We start from the raw sequence: 20881 nt of genomic DNA, 5'->3' as shown, positions 1-20881 counted from the left end.
TTGAATTAATAGACATGATGAGGCACATGAATAAAAAGACATACTATAAGTATGTCTTTGTAAATGTATGTGCTGATGCTGGTAGTTTTCACATCTATGTACTCTTTTTTTATTTATGCATGAATGCTCTTTTTCTTAGATACAGATGTACCACATTGAACATGACAATTGTCCTTCTTTCCACCCTTTCTGGCATGATCAATATAAAGCTGTTGAAAGCTTTGATTCTTTGGTAAGCCTTTGGGATCTCCAAGAGATGCTTTGTCTGTGAACAATCGAAAGACTTGTAACTTGCTCCACCTTTTCTTTTGGAAGGGAAAGATAAAGGAAAGATGGAGCTTGGCTCTGAATATCTGAAAATCCACTTTTACTAGTGCCCAACTTATTTACAAATATAAGTAAATAAGTTGTCTCCGAGTATTGTTGCCTGTGATTTTATAGTATTGCTAAGTTGGGCTTGGTTTGAACTCTCCATTATAAGCATTCTTCTAGTTCAGTTTAAATAATTTCCAGAAATAGGCAAGCTGTTACCTTTTTCGTTTTTTTTTCCTGCTTATTGCCTGTCAGAACCATAAGCTTCAATCACACAGGACTCTATATTTCTTCTGCCAGTGAAGTCTGTTTTGTGTCTTCAGCTTCCCAGTTAGCAGAAGAGAGGAGTAACACTTGAGGTAAAAGGAGGTTGCGTTCTCCCTACTTCAAGCATAACTAGGTACAGGCATCAATTTGGGTTCTCCTTCCTAGAAAGTTCATTTTGATCAAATAATTTTGTAGGTTATGTTTTGGAAGGTGAAAATATGGTCAATCCAGAAAACTATGCTTTAATATCCTAGGTTCAGATATGTTCAATTGTGGGCTTTTGTCCATCAGCGCCCCACAGCACATCCGAATGACAAGCTCAGATGTGCATGTGGGGCGCCTGTGAGGCGCTGGTGTGATCTCCTTTCGCATCATAAGTAGGGACATGACATCCTGAAATATTTCTTTTTCTTTCTAGAAAGTAACTTGTTTTTGCATCAACTCTCAAAAGTCAGAGCATATGCAAGGTGATCCCTCATCCATGTGTCTAAAAAGTGAAATAATAAAAAAAGAAAAACTTGTACTGAAGTAAATTCCTTATTAGATGATTTTAGCTTATTAATTCTAATACAGCTTTTTGAAAGTCAAGAGTGCAGACTGGACGAGGCCTGTCAGGCTACAATGAACAGCTCCAATGGAATCCCAAATATAATCTACTTGCATATGCAGGAGATGAAAAGAACAAGTATTAGGTTGATGAAGGTATACAGTTTTTCTATGCCATTTGGAAAGTAAAATTAAAAGAAAAAGAGACATCATTAATCCATGCCTCAGCTATATGAAAAAGAGAAGTCATTAACAAAGAAATAATATTGCAGTCCATAAGATCTGATTTAAAAAAAAAAAAAAAAAAATTACTGCCATAGAGATGGATTTTCACTATGGTATGACCAAGCAAGTATACTCTGATCCTGATGTTCTCTGTATTTCTTGAAAATTAAAATAAATTATTCAAAGTCTGTTTGGTTTATAGTCAGAATTGGAATCAAAATCTTCTGGAATCGAAATGGTCCAATCCTATAGTCTGTTTGGTTCAGACAGTAATGGGAATGGGAATTGGACTCAGCAAGAATGAAATTTCATTCCCAAAAGAGGGGCAGGGAATATTCCCTCAATTAGGGGAATGTCATTCCAGCAGAAATGGGAATGGGAATGGGAATGGGAATTCAATTCCGCCCAACCAAACATTTGAAATTAGAATAGCCTATTCCGATCCTATTCCTGCAAACCAAACATGGGCTTTATGAACAAATCTGTCTAGTTCATATTCAGTGTTCTGACCCACAGGACGAAGAATCTACCCTTTTAATTCATGCACTAGCCCTGGTGAAACCTTGCTAAATAAAAAGCATCAAACTGCCAAGTAAAAAGCATCGCGCATGTATCACATTGCCAACAAATGAAGGATGCTAGAAAACGAAAAATAGCGTTCTTTACATCAAATTGCCTAACATTCTTAGAATAGAATCAAGAATTCCATTCATGCAATGTGCTGGAGTGGAGTATGCATCAATCGAACCACAAATACTACAAAAACCATAGGCATGATGCTTGCTTGGATCCATAAATGAAACCTCCAGTACAGTTTGGTGTAATTCAACTGTGCCATGGCATGTTTTAATTTAATTTCTTTGTATTCTCAGTCAGACCATATCTGGCTAATATCTGTATATTTTATCTGATCTTCATGCAAAAGGAATCAGAGAGAGAGAGAGAGAGAGAGAGGGAGAGAATCAGAGCCTGTATCCGTGCAAATGTTTGGCCCATCTTCTAGCCATGTAAGGATCATGGTAATCCCAGCCCTCAACACTGGTTCTTCCACGTATGTTCATGTCTTCTCCTCCGTCGTCTTCTCCCCCATCGCTTGCCCTTTTATCCTCGATACTCACCACCATTTCGCCTGTTCTTATACATTCTTCTGCCCCACCATCAATATAGCTATATCCCACACAAACATATCCAGAGTCTCCCAAGTCCAATGGGATTCTTCTCTCCTCTCCTCCCCGCAGCTCTCCCAGCCTCACAACTCCATGCTCCCCAATTCTCAACTGGGTTTCTCTTACTACACCTCCAAGTAACCTCGCCAAGAACTCTTCAAACTCATGCATCACGAATCCATTCGAAGTGCCAAAAGCAAAGCCTACATGGAAACGATGTATTGGAATGGGGATTTCTTCCATGTCATGACCAAGGTAGGATCTTGTGGGGCTATCAGAGAGGTGTAGGATGCAGGATTCAGGATTCCTGTGAGCACGATCGTCCAGTATCTTGATCCCTTTCTTGAGTCCCTCAGCTGGGTCAGCCTCCCCCATGTAAAACAGACGATCGATGACTTGTAGGGCCGTCCGCTTTCCGTGAGATGTCATGCGCCGGAGAGGGAATGCGCGCGCTGCAGCGGAAGAGTAGGTAACTATGGCCAGACGATCAGCAGAGCGAAGTGAAAAAACCACTAACGCCATGGATTGTTTGAGAAGTCTGAGGTGTGGGCCGTTGGGGCTGGCAACCAGGACCAGGTCAGTTGCTTGCTGGTGTGCAAGTTTTACAGAGAGATAAGCTCTGCTGCTGCTACTGCTAGTAGTACAGAACCCAGATGGGGATGGCAAAGAAGAGGTTGTGTGGTGGCGGCATGGGGAAAAGCTGGTGGTTCCGGTGAGAGGGATTGGAAGCAGAGAGAGATGGAGACGTGGGTGGCTGGGTGTGTGATGTGGCTCAACAGGGTCGTCATCATCGTAGCGAGCGGAGCGGAGGGAGTAGCGTCTGTGGTCTCGGAAAGTGGCGATGGAGTCGTCAAGGATGCGAAGGATGGGGTCCGTGTGTGTCTGGTTGCAAGGGAGGGAACAGGGGGGGTTGAGGTTGCGGGGCAGCTGGGTCCAATGCGCCCGGCAAATGGGGCAGGTGACGCTGCCATGTCGGACGTTGGAGGAGATGCAGGTGAAATGGAACGCGTGGGAGCACTGGGCTGTGAATATTGCCTGCCCTGCTGGACTGCTGCCCGTGCTATAATTCAGAGGCTCCAGACATATTGCACACAAATTCTGCAACATGGAACATGAAGAACACCAGGTGTTTACTTTTAATCTGAAAACTACATCTGCTTGAATTCAAGTAAAACAATCCATCAACAACTTTTACTTAACCAAAATAAATAACACAAATGCAATCAATTATCAGATATAGTTTCAAAAATTACACAAGGCATATCTAATCTGAGTTTCAAAAACTTATGGTTCGATTGGGCTAATCAAACCATAGGCTACTTTTTTAAATGAAACCATTTCTCGGTTTAATTTTATATTTACAAATGATATTAAATTCCAACATTACCTAGATCTAATTTCTAACTTGCAAACAGCAACTTGTGATGATGCCCTAATGCCTAAATTGCAGTAATGAGCAAGTTAATGCAGCTCTTTGTATTATTCTTCGCCCAACGGACTTGATGAGAGAAACAAGAATGAAAAGACATAGTATAAGATAAAAAGGTTTGGGCATGTCTTTTCATGGGTCCGGCCTTATTTGTGAGGCGAAAAAAGTGTGGAAATTGCCTAAACTCGTCGTTTATCAGAAATTCTCCCCTCGTATAACATGATTGATGGCAGGTTAGCAGGGCCTATTATATCACTACACTTTCTTTTGTAGGCCTCACTAATCAGTATATATACAGTACAGTGGACTCTACATAATGTTTGGTTTATTTAAAAAAAAAAAAAATGATATTAATTCAATGCTTTATAAGCATTTTCTCTGTGACTCTGTGACAGATGGGATTGGGAACATCTTCTTATCACTTCCAATGCATGGGTGGGATGGGCTGTGAGGCACATGTGGGGCACACACTATGGGCATTTTATCCTAACTTGGAGTTCGGATCTTCTCCTCAAAAAATGCACCTCACAAAACGTTTCAGCCATGTGTATTGGGAACTATCTATCTCCCCATGAATTAAAATTTGCAACTAGAGTGATGTTCCAGATGCATGGATGAAATATGCTGTGAGAGAATATCTGAATTCCCTAACTTGTTGGAGAAGTTTTTTTAACACTCTGCTCCTCATAAAGCGTGCCTCACAGCTACATCCCATCCTGAGCGTTCCCATGAACAATAAATACAAATTTAAGAGATGTTCCCAATATACGAACAGGACAGGCTGTGAGTTCAGTGTGAGTCGCGCTCTTTAAGAAGCAGAGGTGATGCCCAATCGCATATAGTGGTGACTAACTGTCACAAAAAACATAAAAAGCATTTTTCAGCTTTTTTATTTTTATTTTGGATGCCATGCCATCTATTAAATAAACAGCAACCGAGTCGACTCAACTCAGCATAGCCTTTCCATCCCGATTCCCGACGTGACTATTCGGATTCTGACATGCATCCTGTTCACTGTTCAGCCTTGCCGTCGGCAGGAGATGGGATCAGACGGCTGTATGTCATTGAGTCCAGTATGCATATGGTGGTGGGCCTGGAGATATCGTGTATTTTTGGAAGGACAAAATCTTCTGGCCTTCATGACCGTTCAGCCTGTGGGCCCGAAAAAAGCTGAAAGCCCATTACCATTACCAATTGGTACATACATACAACCCTGTTCATCTAAATTCACCGTGGCCCCATACCCAGAAAACCAAAACCAGGGGAAAATGTGAATTATTCCAAGTCTTCTACTTCTTTTCATTTTATGATTAAAAAACATTTCGTGATCTGATTTTTGAAAAGCAAAATTAAATTTGGACTTTTTTTTTCTCTGGAAAAGCAAAATTTACCTTATTAGCTATGCCGCTGGATTCGGAATCCTCTGAGTTTGAGATTTCTGGGACATTCTCTCGCTTTGTAGAAACAGCTGAGCTTGAGATCTGGAGGGAAAACCATAATTAAGAAAGAAAAGAAAACAAGAAGGAAAAACTAAGAGGAAATACATAAATCGAAGCTTCTACTATGAATTAATCCGTGGTTCCGTGGTTTTATATTGGAATGTGAAAGAAGTCTGCTTCCTCTGCAGTACAAGAAACTCAGGGCGGAGTGGTGGTGGTGTGGAGGGGGAGAGGATTACTGAAGTGTGTAAATTTAATTAACCGGATTTTCATGGCAGTCGGCAGGGAGAGGCAATTTACTGAAATGGAAGCCATTAAAGCGCATGCATTTCAACAACCCATGAACAGAAAATAGCAAACAAAACAATGGGTTTATCTTCCGACGGAAGGGATGGGGGGAGGGGGTCGGAGATTTTGCAGGCCTGAAAATGGAAGAAAATAAGTCAATCGGAGCAAAAGCAATTGTTTTCAGTTTTCTTTTTGGCGTCAATTCTAGAATCGACTAAGAGATTTAGAATGCCATTATTGGACAAAATTTTCAACGAAGAAATCTAAAAGGAAATGTGAAGAAAAAGAGGAAGGCTAAAAGTTGAAAATTCAGAAGCAAACAGAAGAAAAAATGTATGTACTTCCAGAACCACAAGAGGAATTCCAGAGCTCCAATATCCTAAAAATTAGTAGAAGAAGAAGAAGAAGAAGAGAAAACCTACATAGTTAGTGACGACAGGATCGTCTTTGGATTGCCTGGTTGAGAAATAACCACAGGGAAGCCCAATTTTTCTTGCTGCCCTCCTAAGTTTAGAGGCTCCTCCGACCATGGCGGACACCCTTCTCTCCCTCTCTCTCTCTCACACACACACACACACAGCGCCTCTCTTTGTTCTTTGTTCCCGAGCCGAGAGCTTCAGCGGAAATAGAAACAGAGACAGAGAGACAAAGTTCTGAGACACCTGTGCAGGTCTGCAGTTCTTCTACTGCTTTATTCTTCTTCCACAAATGCCCAGACTTTAACTGCAACCCAGAAACCCACCCTCTTCACCTTCTTATTATATTATAAAAATCAGTGAAACTTCGCCTTCTCCACTCCCTTCCGCCTTTCCTTTCTCTTAAAACCTTCCCTTCTTCTTACTTTTGTCTTCTTTTCTTTTCTCTTTCCTTCCCTCATCCAATTTCCAAACAGAGCCATTCCTAGTTTCTTGTTTTGATTTGATGGGAGTAGCTTGGGGCTGGGGGACCAATGCAACTATATGGACCCACAAGCTGCGAGATCCCGCTATTAAGGCGTAGATCAGATGGTTTGTTGGATGGGCAGGTCCCACAATGGATGGAAAATTTTTTCACGGGAAATGAATGGAAAATATTTTCAGGGAAATATTTGAACTGCTTACTACTGTGCGTCTGTGATTACTACGCCGAATACTGCGACGATTACTGGGCCCGGGGGAATTGAAAAACTCGCTCTCTCCTCCCGATAATCTGTGTCTTGTTTAAATATACTTGAAAAGGTTGTGAAATTACAGAATTCTCCTCGTTGATATACCATTTGACGACAGAGACGGCCATGTTTATGTTGTGTTTGTGTCTCTCTGTGTTTGGTTTTGTCCATTCGTTGTTTTGTGCTGTTTGTGGAGGCATTCTCAGTACTCACTTTCTCATAAGTAATAATTTATTAATTTTTTTTCACTCTGTTTGGGGTGGAGTGGTTCGAGCTATTTCATATAGGAATGGCAATGGAGCGGTTTGGGACAGGACACTTCCTGTCCCCACTCTCTAGAAAATGGGATTCTTATGATTTTGAGAATTTGAGTAAAATTTAGGGGTATTTTACAAATTAATAATAAATTTAAGAGAATTGAATTATGTGCAAATCTCATTCCTAATTTAAGAGTAGAGAAAACTCAGCTCGTTTGAAATGAGACAGGATGGGGCCTCTGATTGATTGGAAAAATTGCCATCCCTAACCCATAGTGGCACAGCTCAAAAGGCAAAAAGCCAACATTGGCAGCAAGGATGCTCTCAAGTCTCGAGTGATGTATCCTGGTACACACTCTCTCTTGAATGAGCCCCACCTTAAACAATCCTTCTGTTACACAAAAGTAGATTTTGCCAATTTCGTGGGTTGGTCTGGCTTAAAGATGGGGTTTGGAATTTTGGATGTCAATTGGCTCTCAATTCCACTCACTTGAAGTGATCCCTCAAAGCTAGAAAATGCTTTATAATGGATTTGAATTCCATTGAAACCTGAATTTTACAGACTTCCTTCCCATATTACATGGAAGAACTGAAGAAGCATCCAGACAATGGATTGATTATGAAGATTCGTGGATGAATGACATCTAATTTAGCCAGAGGGTCAAGTAAGCCTTGTACAAAATAATGGGTCTTTAAGGGTTTAGCACAAGATGAAGGAATCAGTGGATGAGCCAGATGAATCAGATGGGTTTATATACCTTAGAGATGGTCCACCAATTGAATAAGGCCACATAGATAAGTTGGTGATACCTATGTTTGGTGCACAACGAAAGCGACCTCAGCTTCTGCAGTGCTAGTTGCCCGTTGCACATATTATCACCAAGATTCCTTCATAAATTAACAGTGGTTGGGTATACCTAGACACTATTTGATGATATGGTCATATTATCATTATCCAAACAGGGAATAAAACACAACATTTCTGAAATCTTTAGAACTTATGGAGCAAAAAAAAAAAAAAAATCAAGGTTTTTGAACTTTAACTTACCAAAAACCAGTTAGGGTACTGGTTCCATTTCATCTGAACCGACATTTTCCCAAAAATCGTTAAATTGATCAGTGACTTGCTGATTTGAGTGGATGAATCGTCGACTTGTTTGACCTGAATCAACGGTTTTGGGCTAAATTTTTATTTTTATTATTTTTTAGTTCTTAATTTTAAAATATTTATAGATTGATTTATTCAAACTGGACGATCAAACTGTTGACCCAAAAATCGATAGTCAAACATTTTCAATTCGAAATCAGTTTTTTAAAACATTAAGGGAGTATTCTTTTTTTTGGATTTTGAGAGGGGGGAAAGTTGGTCAATGGGATTTTGGTTTTTATTGACCAAGAATTCCATGTTCATTTTTTAGATTTATGTGAGGATTAGGGAAAGCTTATTTTCCTCAGTATGTCACTTACCCAGTTAAGTGATACCTATCTCTTAGGTGGATAAATAACTTTCCCACCAAGGGAGAAAGTTGCTAATACTTGAATGGGACAAAATTATCCCTTTAAGTAATAGATTTTTATGACTAAAATGGTCAATACCTTATTTACCTAAGAAATAAAAGAACATAGATAAATATACTTACCCGAATAAACATTTCCCAAAAAACCAAATAATTACATTTACCTAAATAAGCAATACATTAAAAAAAAAAAGATCAAATAAAAAAAATAGGAAAACGGGTAAATAAGCATTGATCACAAAACCCTCCCAATTTCCCACTATTTTCCAAAGCAAATATAGAGGGTAAAAGTTGATCACCAATAAGTGAGAACTGAGAACTGCATCCATTGCCTTTACTAGCGGAGCCAAGTAGCATCTTCCAAGCAACTTCTTAGAGCCGTTCAAAATTGTCAGGTAGCGTGTCATGTCATGGCCTCAGGCCTCCAATTGTCTTTTGTGGGCCTGATTTTCATTTAGCTCGACTGCATTCAACAATTTTATCATACAACCAACAATTTTTGTCATACGAACTGTATATCTTTTAAGATCTCAATATGTCTGTAGCGCGCAGATGGAGGGTTGATGCATTTGAAGCGTTGCTCCATTGCATTTCTTTACTGTTCTTTTTTCAGTTAAAACTTAGGGGTCTGTTTCGTTTGTAATCGAAAGCTTAACAGGAACTGGAATGATTTGCTTGGTACGGAAAGAAATTGGAATTGGAATTGTAAATCAGTTGGAATGGATTGTTCTCGTCCCGAGGGAAAAAGAAGGAATGGCCATTACCAATTCCGAGAGGTGGATACTAGACATTTGATTAGTGGGTATGGGCATTATCATAACAAATTGAAATAAATATATTTTATAAATGGATAACCTTATTATCACAACTTAGTCATAATAAAATATATTTTATATTTTATTACTTATAATATATTTTATAAATAATAAAATATATTTTTTAAATATATTTTATTATCACAACTTAGTCATAATATTCGAATAATTAAAAGTTAAAACAAGAAAAAATTGATATTTAAAAGAAATAAATATATTTTATAAATGGATAACCTTTTCTCTGAGTTTTTTTTTTTATGATATGCATATGGGGATCTAAAAACTAAAAAGAAAAAAAAAATCATTATTCCTAACACAATAGTTATGATGATTTTATATAAAAAACTAAGAATTGTAATTTTTAAAACACTAAGAGATAGATCTATACTACTAATAAAAGAGCAAATAGTCCCATTTTCTGAATTTTTCATTAGACATTTTTACTCCTTATCTAAGCAATATACAACGGATATAAAAAGGGGCATATATGTCATTTATTCTTACTCCAAAAACTGTCCACTTATAACTATTCAAAAACTGTCCATGAATTATCTAACTAGTTCGTTAGAGTGAACAAAAATGGAAGGGAAGAGCTTTACCTAGTTAGTTCGTCTTCTCGATATTCTCTTCTACAATTTAGCAACTTGTTCCAAGCCTCTAAACCTAACTTGAAAAAAAGAATAAATGATTCGAATGACCCCTTTAGTATTTAGGGGTAATGTTTGTCGGTTATCATATTGGAAAAATACGAGAATAGATGGTTCGAATGACTCCTTTAATTTTCTCAGTCTTTTGTTGTTGTTTCAGTTTTAGATTTAAATAAGTGATAGGACATGGGTGTCATTATTTGACCCCTTATTCATTTACCAAGCAAACAAAACAAAATAAATTGATCTCCTGCTATTATTTGAACACGACAACCTTAAAAATTTAAACCTTTTTCATTATTATATAAAAATTTTTCAAATCTTAATGGACAATTGACCACACTGATATATACATAGATCTATTTATGATCATTCCTCCAAATGGGGGAGGGGAAATGAAAATGGGATTATGATTCCATCCAACCAAAGGCTTGGAATGATAATTCTTATTCTGATTCTAAGCCCTTATTCCCAATAACCAAACAGACCCTTAAAATCATTGCTTAACTTATGATCACAGCAATATATCAGTCCGAGCAGTTGCCGAGTAATCGGCATTCCTAGGTGGATTACGTTAGGTGGTCGCCGATCACCTAGATCACCGAGACGAAAGGAAGGTAAACCGGTAAACGAGAAGAAAAAAAAAAAAAAACAAAAGAGGAATGCAAGCGACGAAAAAGAGAGACGACCGTTAATTTTTGAATTTTGGTTCACCCGTCATGATTGCTTGGGACTCGCTTCGCTTGCTTTTTGGTCGCCACGGGAAAGAAAGCAAAAGCCAAAAGCCAGCACAGCAAAGCATGAGTCATTGCGTTGGCGCCAAAATGCTTTTCTTACCAATTTCTTTCCGCCCGTTGCACACCTCCTCCGGATGGCGCTAACTACAAAAACTAACCCAAAGCCAGAGAGGGAGGAATCACTTCGATTTCACTTCAATCCTTTCTGCACCTCCGGATGGATGGCGCTAACCACACAACTAATCAAAGCCAAAGCCCAAAGGCAAGGGAATCTCCTTTGGTTCTACCTCAATCCCTTTCTTTGACCATAAGAGTCTTAGTTTGATCACATGTTGACCCACTAATTAATTTGATTATTTGGGAGATGTAGTGTATATATTAAAAAAGTAGAAACTTAATCTGATTCAATGGTTGAAGCTAGTAGATTGGAGTTGATGCATTAATGATATGGATGGTGGGTTCTGATTCATGTTAACCAATTCTAAATTCTTTGTTGTTTAATTAGGGTTTGAGCTTAACATCATCCATTTTAGCTTGAGCTTTTCTACAATATATTACTCTAGGTGGAGGGCTTTCGGGGATGCAGCTTCTAGCATTCTAGGTTATTGGGTCCCACATAAAAATCGTAAATCAGAAAAACCAACATTTGGTGTATCTAATGCAAGAAACAAAATTCTAATATCTCAAAGAACCGTTCAACTTAAAAGCTTAAATTGTTAGATGAGGTCTTTAAATAGATTTTTTCCATCACACCCCTCTCACGCAAAAGCTTATTGGAGTTGAAGTGTGGATAAGCACATGCCCACTCATACCTCATATTGAAATTTAATTAAGTATAATAGGATAATGAGGATTGAACATTAGACCACTTGGCCAAACAGATTTTGATTAAAGAATCATTCAACCTGAAAGTTTAAGATATTAAATGAGGTCCTTAAATAAGTTTTTTCTAACATAATATGAAGCTACTCCCAGAGGGGCTATAATGTGTCAACCTCTAGGGCCCAGGCTTAAGATAACAACACTAATTTAGTCAATGAAGCAAGTTTTAATATTACTAAAGACATGATTTTAGCCATAAAAATGATGCTCAACCAACTTGAACCATGGTAACTACCTCCAGATAGTCATTATATAAAGCACAAAATAAAACTCATTTAAAAAGGAGTAACCCCACCTACCAAATCAATCATGTCTAGGCATAAAGCATATAACACACAAAGATGGTGTTATTTGCTTAAGACAAGCAAGGGCTCTCTTTATCAATATATATGCATATTTTAATCAGATCTCTTATTTATAGACTAAACAGAACTATTGCAAAAGAACCATTACCCATCTTTTCTTTTTTAAATCTACTTCTTTTAAGGAAAGGTAAGAAGAAAGGATCACATTCACACCCGTAACCTTGGGCCTGGACATAGAGTCTCTTTTGGTTCATATATATTACTACCAACAACCTAATCCTCTCCACCAATTCTTGTATCTAGCTATTAGTTTATGTATTGATAATTGAATCACCCAATTCCTAATCAACCTCTATTTGGTAAGTTGGAAATGCATTAGTTGTTTGATGCATGTTCATGGCCTTTCAACTTTTAACAAGACCAACCAAACCCATTGAGAAAGAAATTAGCTAGAGAAAAGAAAAAGAAGACTAAAGGAGACTTTTGACAAGCATTGCGACCTGTGGAATCTGCTCTTCTGTAACTGTGAGACTGGCAAGCTTGGGGAGGCTTTAATCATGCAATCTTCTCTGACCAATTTACCAAAAAAGAGAAAAGAAAGGAAAAGACCAGACCTCTCATGCATGCCCACAGAGCAAACAGTGCTGGCCTAGAGAAGAACAAAGATACAAATGGATGGACTGTCTCAAAGCCAGTAATAGTATATAACGGAGCCAATTATTTAGGTTTAGGGAATGTGCATGACTATTTTGGAGTTGCCTGTATTATTGATCCGTTTGATGGATCTTTAGCTACTGTCCCATTGATTTTTAGCATCTTGTGATAAAGATCACTGATAATACAACCCTAGTTCCTACCTCCCTATTTCATAATACTAACCACATTGTCCAAATTGGTTAGGTGCTCAATCACACACAAAATAATGAACTTTGTATTACATACTCTAGTAGGATGTAATGTGAGTTAACTGTAATGGTTAAGATAATTTTTTCAGTTCATAATTAAGATAAGGGTAAATTATAGATAAGGACTTGTACTTTCGGGTAGTAAGATATAGGTATCCTGAACTTTCAATTGCAATATTTGCATATTCTGATTTTTCAAAAATAGACACATGGGTCCATCCGTTAGTGTTCTGTCAGTTAAATGTGACATAATGTCAAAAATACCCCTTCGTGTGTATTTCTGAAATCATTATCAGGTAACTGAACATTTCTCCATGATGATGTTTTGTCGTTTTTATATGGACAATAAATAATATATTCAAGTTTTCCGATGACGGCATTTTCTGATGATGATTTTAATCTGTAGAATGATCTCAAAAATACATGAGACGGGTATTTTTGAGATTATGTAATGTTTAATTGATGGAATACTAACGGGTGGACCCATGTGTGTCTATTTTTGAGAGTTCAGGGTACTCAATTGTTGCAATTGAAAGTTCTAGGTACCTGTCACTACACCCAAAGTAATGGGTACCTGTCTATAATTTACCATTGAGATAATTTCGAGCTCGGATAGATTTTCCACACAGCATGCCCCACATGTATGGGGCATGTTTTGTGAGAGTTCTTGAATTGGGATCTACTTCTCACAGAGCGCTCCTTACACTAACAGCCACATCCTACCATATATTAGAAACATCTTCCCATGAATAATAAATACAAATAGGAAAGATGTTTCCAATGTGTGATCAATCAGGACGTACTGTGAGGTCGATGTAAAGAGAAAAATCCGGACTCGGGGCTCTGTGGGGAGCCCATGCCAATTCCTCTTAGTAATCCATGACTCCATTTAAACCAATACATAGGTGACAACCACACAACTCTGATAACTGATTCTAACAAACTAGTTATAAGATGGATATATCAATAACAAGGTGATTTCATGTATAACAAAACACCTAACCTAACCAATGACAGTGGTGGGCCCAACACAGCCATATGACACGTAAGATTGAATTCCACTAAGGTTACGTTTGGTTTGAAGGAAAAGGTAAGGAGAGGGAAAGGTAGAAAAACCTATACAAGGTTTATAAAAGCTTCTTTGTCTTTCTTTTTCCTTCAAACCAAACACAGCCCAATTGATTGATTTGACTCTCATTTCCTCCTAGTGCTTTCCTGCCTTGAGCTTGTAATTGGAGGATTATGATGTGATATATGGGATTTGTTTGTCTACAGTCAATAGGACAAGAAAAGAATTGTGTACTGTTGTTGTTGGTTAGACGCAGGGATCAATTATGTAATGCCCCAAACAAATTGTCTTTTATTTTACTACAAGGATCGAAGGATCTGTTGGTTAGAAATGGAGAACTTCTGTTATTAATTCCTTGATCAGCAATACAGAGAAAAGAAGTAAATATAAGGGAATATCATATATTTTTTTAAGAAAATTAAGTTTGTGTTTGGTTTGAAAGAAAAGATAGAAATTTATACAAGGTTTTTACAGGTTTTATTGTCTTACCTTTCTTTTCCTTTTCCTACCTTTTCTTTTAAATCAAACACAGCCTAGGAGATTGAATAAGGATTATAATTGGATTACATAAGATGTTTTGAGATGGATATAGAGGCCTATTCTTACCCTTTGATTTTTATGTGCACCATGCCATGTTAAGGTTTTTTGTTTCTTTTATTTGATGGCATTGAGGAAGATTAGTAGAGTCCAATCATGGTGCATCAATGAATATTTGTAATATGTTTATTAAGATGTTACATGGTCTATTTATTTTTTATTGATCCAGGTTTTATAAGATGGACTTATCATGAAACTTTAACAATATAAAAAAAAAATGTCAACTATGATGTATTGTTTTAGGGCTTGACTATGATGCCCAAAAAATATCATATTGGCAAGAGTTCGGATCACCTGCCAACAAAACACGTTCCAACACACCACACATCTTATACATGGAGGGTCCCACTTTTATGACGGCCCCCAGTCTCATAGTGAAATGTGCGGTGTTAGACCAAGTTGATAGAGGGTTGGAACATGTTTTGTTGGCAGAAGATCTCAACTCTATTAGCAAAGTCTTTCAGGTATCATTCATGTCTTTGTGGCATCATAAAATTTTCTCATTGTTTTATCACTAATTCATGTCTTTTTTCTTTTTTTTTTTTTTTGCAATTTATGCACAAATTAGGCTATATTTGGCTTGAAGGAAAAGGTGGGGAAAGGTAGGAAAACCCATACAAGATTTGCAAAGATTTCCCTACCTTTCTTTTCCTTTCCTTTCCCTACTTTTTCCTTCAAACCAAACATAACCTTAATGGTTTTGCCACCTTGTCTCTTCATAGTAGAGTAGAACAGCATTCATTTCCTCTATTCTTATAGTAGTTCACATTTTTTTTATTGCTTCACTATGCAACTCATGCACCATAGATTTTGCCACCTAGTTCTCCTCTTCATAGTAAATCAGAGAATGGCATTCATTCGTTTCCTCTACCTATAAAGTAGCCATGCGTGCCCAGCCCAGCCACCCTCTCATCCCCCCTAACACCCAGATGGCAAGAAACAATTCCTACCCCAAAATTAGAAAGATTGCATTTGCTGCTGCTATAGTCCATCACTTATGGGTCCCTGGCTCTCTTCTTGTTGGCCGCTTCCATGGGGGATCCCCTTGATCCTAATCCCCTCACTATCTAGCTAGTAGATTTGTTCATTGGCCAGGTTTGGGTTTGTCTTTTGTTAAATTTTGAATGAATCCGGCCCAAAACCCAAGCCTAACATAGCGTAAAGTCAGGCCCAAAGCCTGGCCTGTGAACAGGTCTCTACTAGCTAGACACACAATAAGCTATATATCCTGGACTCATGGGGCTGGACATCCAGGTTTTCTTCTTAATTTCTAATTGCAGCACTTAAATTTCTTGGGTTAAATACACTGCAACCCAATGCAGAATTCTGAATTACAGTCACCCATAGTCTACTAGTAGCCCCCCCCTCCCTATAAACCACATCCTGCCCATGAATTTGACATCAATCCACGGTCAGGATTCATCCCCTGTACGGTGGGACTAAAAAATTCTAAACTGGACTGATCAATCTGTAGTCATTTTTCCTAATTTCTTTGCATCGTTGACAGCCCCGGCCCCTATCTCCCTCCTCAAAGCAATAATGGCTCTTCAGCAGCACCTGCGAGGTTGCTCATCCTGATGAGTCTGTTCTTCAATCTCCGTGAGTTCTAGGATATTAGACGCGATATCTTCTTAATTCAAGCCCTGAATCAGAAATTACCAAGCTTATTTTCTGTTGTTCTCCATGAAATTAATAGTTGAGCTTCAGTACTGTTCTTTTGTCTATATCTCTTTTGTTCATACTTAATCATAGGGAAACTATACATGATGGCTGACTGTCGTTAATTGTTTGACTTTCTAGTTTTCCACCTAGTGTTTCTCTCCTCGTTCAACGTGATGTTAATTAGGCTGTAGCTTGTAAGCATGACTTGATTCATCAGTCTTGAACACTCTCCTCCTGCTATTAGCACTCGATTAATTTTGAACTTTTTATAAGATCATTCCTCTCCCTTGTCACATTTTATGAGATCATTTGTTTAAGAGAGAGTAGGGGTGTAATCAAGTTGAGTAAAGCCCAAGTATCAAGCCGTTTAAGCTAGCTCGATCTCGACTCAAAATTACAGAGTTCAATTAAGTTTTATGTATTTGGCTCGAATTCGATTCGACCTGATTATGCATAAATTAATATTAAATATATCTAAAATATTTGAGCCATTTGAGCCAAGTATTGCAATGCTCGAACTTGGCTTGACCAACTACTTGACTTGAGTTGGGCTTGACTCAAATTTGATTTCTTTGATCTGAGCTAACTTAAACCTGTATGTGTGTGAGAGAAAGATTGTTGATTCTATCTAACAATAGGAGAGGGCAAAATGATCTTGCCAATGATAGTGTCAGAGTGTTGGAATCACAGGGGTTATGTCTTTGATGCAAATAAGGTATAGGGACACTTTAGAAGTTCTTTTCTTGTGCGTAACTTTCTTGGGTTGAGATAAGTAATTCATAAATTATAGGCAAACTCAGTAAATAATTCATGAAACAAAATCAAAACACTGGTTGTTGGTTTTAGTTATAGAAAACCCAGCAAATAATTCATGTAAACTACATCAAACCAAAGTTAGCGGAAGATGTTTGACGAGATGGAGTGGAGATTGGTTGGGTTCCGACTTTGGATTCTCATGGATTCTGAGATTTTTTTTTGTGTTCTACTTGAATAATTTACCATCCAATGCTTCTGATTTTTTTTTTTTTTTGGTAGTGAGAGGAGACGGGGAGAGGACATAAGATGATAAGATGGGATGCGACAAGAGAGAGACTTTCTTTTCAATCTTCAATCTTTTTGTTCCTTTTCACTTTTCCTATAGATGGGAATTGCAGCCACACATCTTATAAATCATAATAGAGATGGGTAACTGCAATTCACTGCGGGTAGAGAGTGGATAGAAAAAGTGAATAGAAAATCCCATTTGATTTTAGTGGGTGTTTGGCCCTGGAGCATTTTATAAGCGTTTCATTTCATAAGTGAGTCCTGATTCATAATAAGATATTCATTTCATCTATTTCTTTTTAAACACAAACAAATTAGGATGTAGGCTGATTGGACATTTAAAGTGATTTGACTAATATTATAATATATTTACAATGACAATCATGTGACTTATAGAAAAATAATCAGCTTTTTAAAATTTTAATATACCATATCAGGGCGATTCAAGATTGCCAAAGCGATTCAAAAAAATGAAAATTTAATGTTTCAAGAAACCCCGTATTCCTTTCTCGAATTCCAGAGTTATTTATTGCAAAAATGTTTTTTGAGAAATAAGACTGCCAAATGTGATTTTTTGCCGATTCCGTTTAGGTGCTGATGTGGCATGGTCACCGATGGGGTGTAATCACTAATCAGTGGAGTCGAGCTGAGTATGAGGTTGTTTGAGTTTTGGCTCGAAATTCGATTTGAGCTTGATGAAGTTTCAAGCATTTTAGCTTGACTCGGCTTGAATCTATATTCGTAAACTCAATTGGAAGTTTGGAACCGATTATAAATAAATTAATATTAAGTATATTAAAAATGAAAATATATTAGGAAACTTAAATATATATTAAAAATTAAATTAATATTTCAAATAGTATAAATAAAAATCAATTATAAATAAATTAAGGATCATTTACTTAGGCACCTCCTATAGTTTTATGTATTTATTAAAAGTTTTGACTAAAATACCCCTATATATAATTTGTAGTTGCTTTACTTATTCAACCCTCGTCAGGAATCCTTGTATTTTTATTTGGGAATGACCAATGGAACTCTTAAAAGCAAGTGGAAAATGTGGAAGGGCATGAATCCAAGGTTTTTTATTCCAAAAATATGCCTAAGCGTTGTCATATCACATATCACATGTAGTCCACCCCCTTTCCAAACAAACTTATAATGTGGGGACATGGTTTATTTGTTTTATAAAGGTTGGTAAGAGAATTATTAGGGCTATTTTTGGAATAAAAACCTTGGACCAATGTCCCTTCGACATGTTAAGAGGTCATGTGACCATTCCATGGAAATACAAATGGTTCTTGATGGAGGGTTAATTAAATAAAACAAATGCAAATTATAGGGGCATTTTACTAATATGCAAAATAGAGGTAGGCACCACATGAAGGGTGGCTCAGTTGGTATGTTAGCTGGTTCGCTCCAGCATAGACATAAGGTTCAAAGTATTGACATGTATTGGCCCATATTGGCTAATACATATCGTTTCGGGAGCTCCCCGATACGCCCCTACAAAGGATGTATCGGGGTTCTGACCGTTTTAGGGGGTGGAGGAGCCTTAAACCGCCTTCCTAAACCGGTTTTGAAAAAAATAAAAAAAAGTAAAAAAAAAAGTACTGATATAGCCCGATATGCCCCTATTGACGTATCGATATTTTGAACCTTGCATAGACGTGGACTCAATTCTTGCACCCACCGACTTTGGAGGGTATTAGTGTGGTGTGTATAGTGGTGGACAAGTAGTGGTCTGTAGTCTAAAATATGAGGAACTGGTTTAAGTTGCAGGACCAAAAAGGGGAAAAGGAAGGGAGAAAGAGAAAGTGATTAGACCCCTAGAGGAGCTGCCTACGTACCCTTTGGTGGGGCCTAGGGGTGTCAATGGACCAGTTTTGGGTTGGAGTCTGTCCAAATCAAAATCCATTTGGATGGATTGGACGGACCAATAAGACATTGAATTTGGACGGACTGGATGGACCGATATGACATATTAGATTAGACCCAGTCCATCCATAATGAATTTATGTTGGATTGAGCCAATATCTGGTCCATTGATAAAAGATAAGAACATAGATGTCAATGGACCAAGTTTGAGTTGAAACTAATCTAAATTAACAGAAATTTGAACAGATTGAACAGTCTTTAGACCGGTTCAAAATGGTTCAAAATATTCATTGGACTGGATTAGACCAGGCCCATTTGTAATAGACTCACATTGGACTGGACCGGATTGGACCAAATCCAGTCCAATTGACACCCCTAGGTGGGGGATCAAGCCAATGTAATTTGTTGGAACTGGAATTCTGACAATGGAGAAGAAGGGTGATGGATGGTTGCATGGGAGATGGAATGGGTTTCAAGCGTCCCTTGAAAATGGATGGGAAGGCATCTATTTAAAGGTTTGGATGCATATTCTATAAACTTATCTTTTCTATTTTTAGCCTCTCATTCTAGAAGGTTCTTTTTTTCACATTTAAAACATGTGATTAATCTAACTTTCTAGAATCTTGTTAATTGTTATTTCCTATTTTCCCTTTTGTTTTAGTCATTTAAATCACAAGTTTATTTTCATTCTTGAATGTGCTTAATTGGATTCATTTTTTGTTTTTAGAATATTCATCCTTTAGTTGTGAACATATTAATTTTGTTATTGTGCTAGGCCACTCTGTTAAAGTTTCTATCACCAAATACAAAATAAAGAGGGTAGGTTTTAATAAATACATGAAACTATTACGGAGAAGTATGAATATACCCAATGCAGAATTCTGAATTCAACCCCCCCTCCGCCCTACTACTAGCCCTTTCCCCCTATAAACCACATCCTGCCCGTGAATTTAACATCAATGGTCAGGATGCATTCCCCCTGTATTATGGGACTATAAACTTCTGATCTGAGCTGATTGGTCATTACACAAATTCAATTAGGCTCATAACTCATGAGCCATTTGAATTGGATATTGCGATATTTGAATTTGACTCGACCAATTATTTAACTCGAGTTGACCTTGATTACAAGTTGAGTTCGAACATTACTGTCTACCTCCTAAGTAAGCTCGGTTTGCTTACACCCCTTAAATGACTTAAGGTTCTGTTTTTAATTTACAGTCAGAATCAAAGTTAGAATCAGAATAGTCCATTCCCATAGTCTATTTGTTTCAGACATGAATCAGAATGAGAATTGCAATCAATTGGAATGAAATTTCATTCCTAAGGGAAGGGAAGGGTATGGTCATTCTTCAAATGAGGAAATGCCATTCCAGCAAGAATCGGAATGAGATTCTGATTCTGCCCAACCAAACACTTGGAATTAGAATGACCCATTCTCATTTTGATTCCAAACCCTATTCCCATGAACCAAATGGGCCTTCATATACTATAAACTCATTCTCCTTTTTGTTTGTTACGATCCCGGTTAGGGACGTAATGTGAATTCCATCTGCTTCGAGGGAGACTAACACCTCCAAGAAATAAAAATCTCAATTGTAAAAGATAATTCTCATAATGATTAATTAAGAGGGAAATTACAACTTAAATACACTCTTGGATAATAACTGACTCCTAAAATTAAGCAACAACTTGACCACTTATCCTAACCTCAATTAGACCACTCTCCACATAACTTCCCAGCGTG

At 37.6% G+C, this 20881-nt stretch overlaps 1 protein-coding gene across 2 annotated transcripts; it reads right to left on the bottom strand.

The window, feature by feature from the left end:
• Positions 1-1968: 1968 nt before the first annotated feature.
• LOC104594362 (E3 ubiquitin-protein ligase WAV3-like) lies at positions 1969-6706 on the bottom strand. Of its 2 annotated transcripts, XM_010254636.3 has the most exons (3): positions 6095-6706; positions 5337-5426; positions 1969-3614 (listed from the first exon to the last, which is right to left on the bottom strand). In XM_010254636.3, exons 1-3 carry the CDS (start codon positions 6200-6202, stop codon positions 2313-2315), a joined length of 1500 nt encoding a protein of 499 aa, XP_010252938.1. In that variant the 5' UTR covers positions 6203-6706; the 3' UTR covers positions 1969-2312. The 2 variants fall into 2 exon arrangements, with proteins under 2 accessions (XP_010252938.1, XP_010252939.1); XM_010254637.3 differs by lacking the exon at positions 6095-6706 and having other exon boundaries at positions 1969-3670; positions 5337-5408.
• Positions 6707-20881: the final 14175 nt, after the last annotated feature.

This window comes from Nelumbo nucifera, chromosome 1 (genome assembly GCF_055504915.1).
Source record: "Nelumbo nucifera cultivar China Antique chromosome 1, China Antique-T2T, whole genome shotgun sequence".
Taxonomy (NCBI): domain Eukaryota; kingdom Viridiplantae; phylum Streptophyta; class Magnoliopsida; order Proteales; family Nelumbonaceae; genus Nelumbo; species Nelumbo nucifera.
Note: the sequence above shows the minus strand (reverse complement) of the source record. Positions and strands in the feature narration are given on the sequence as shown.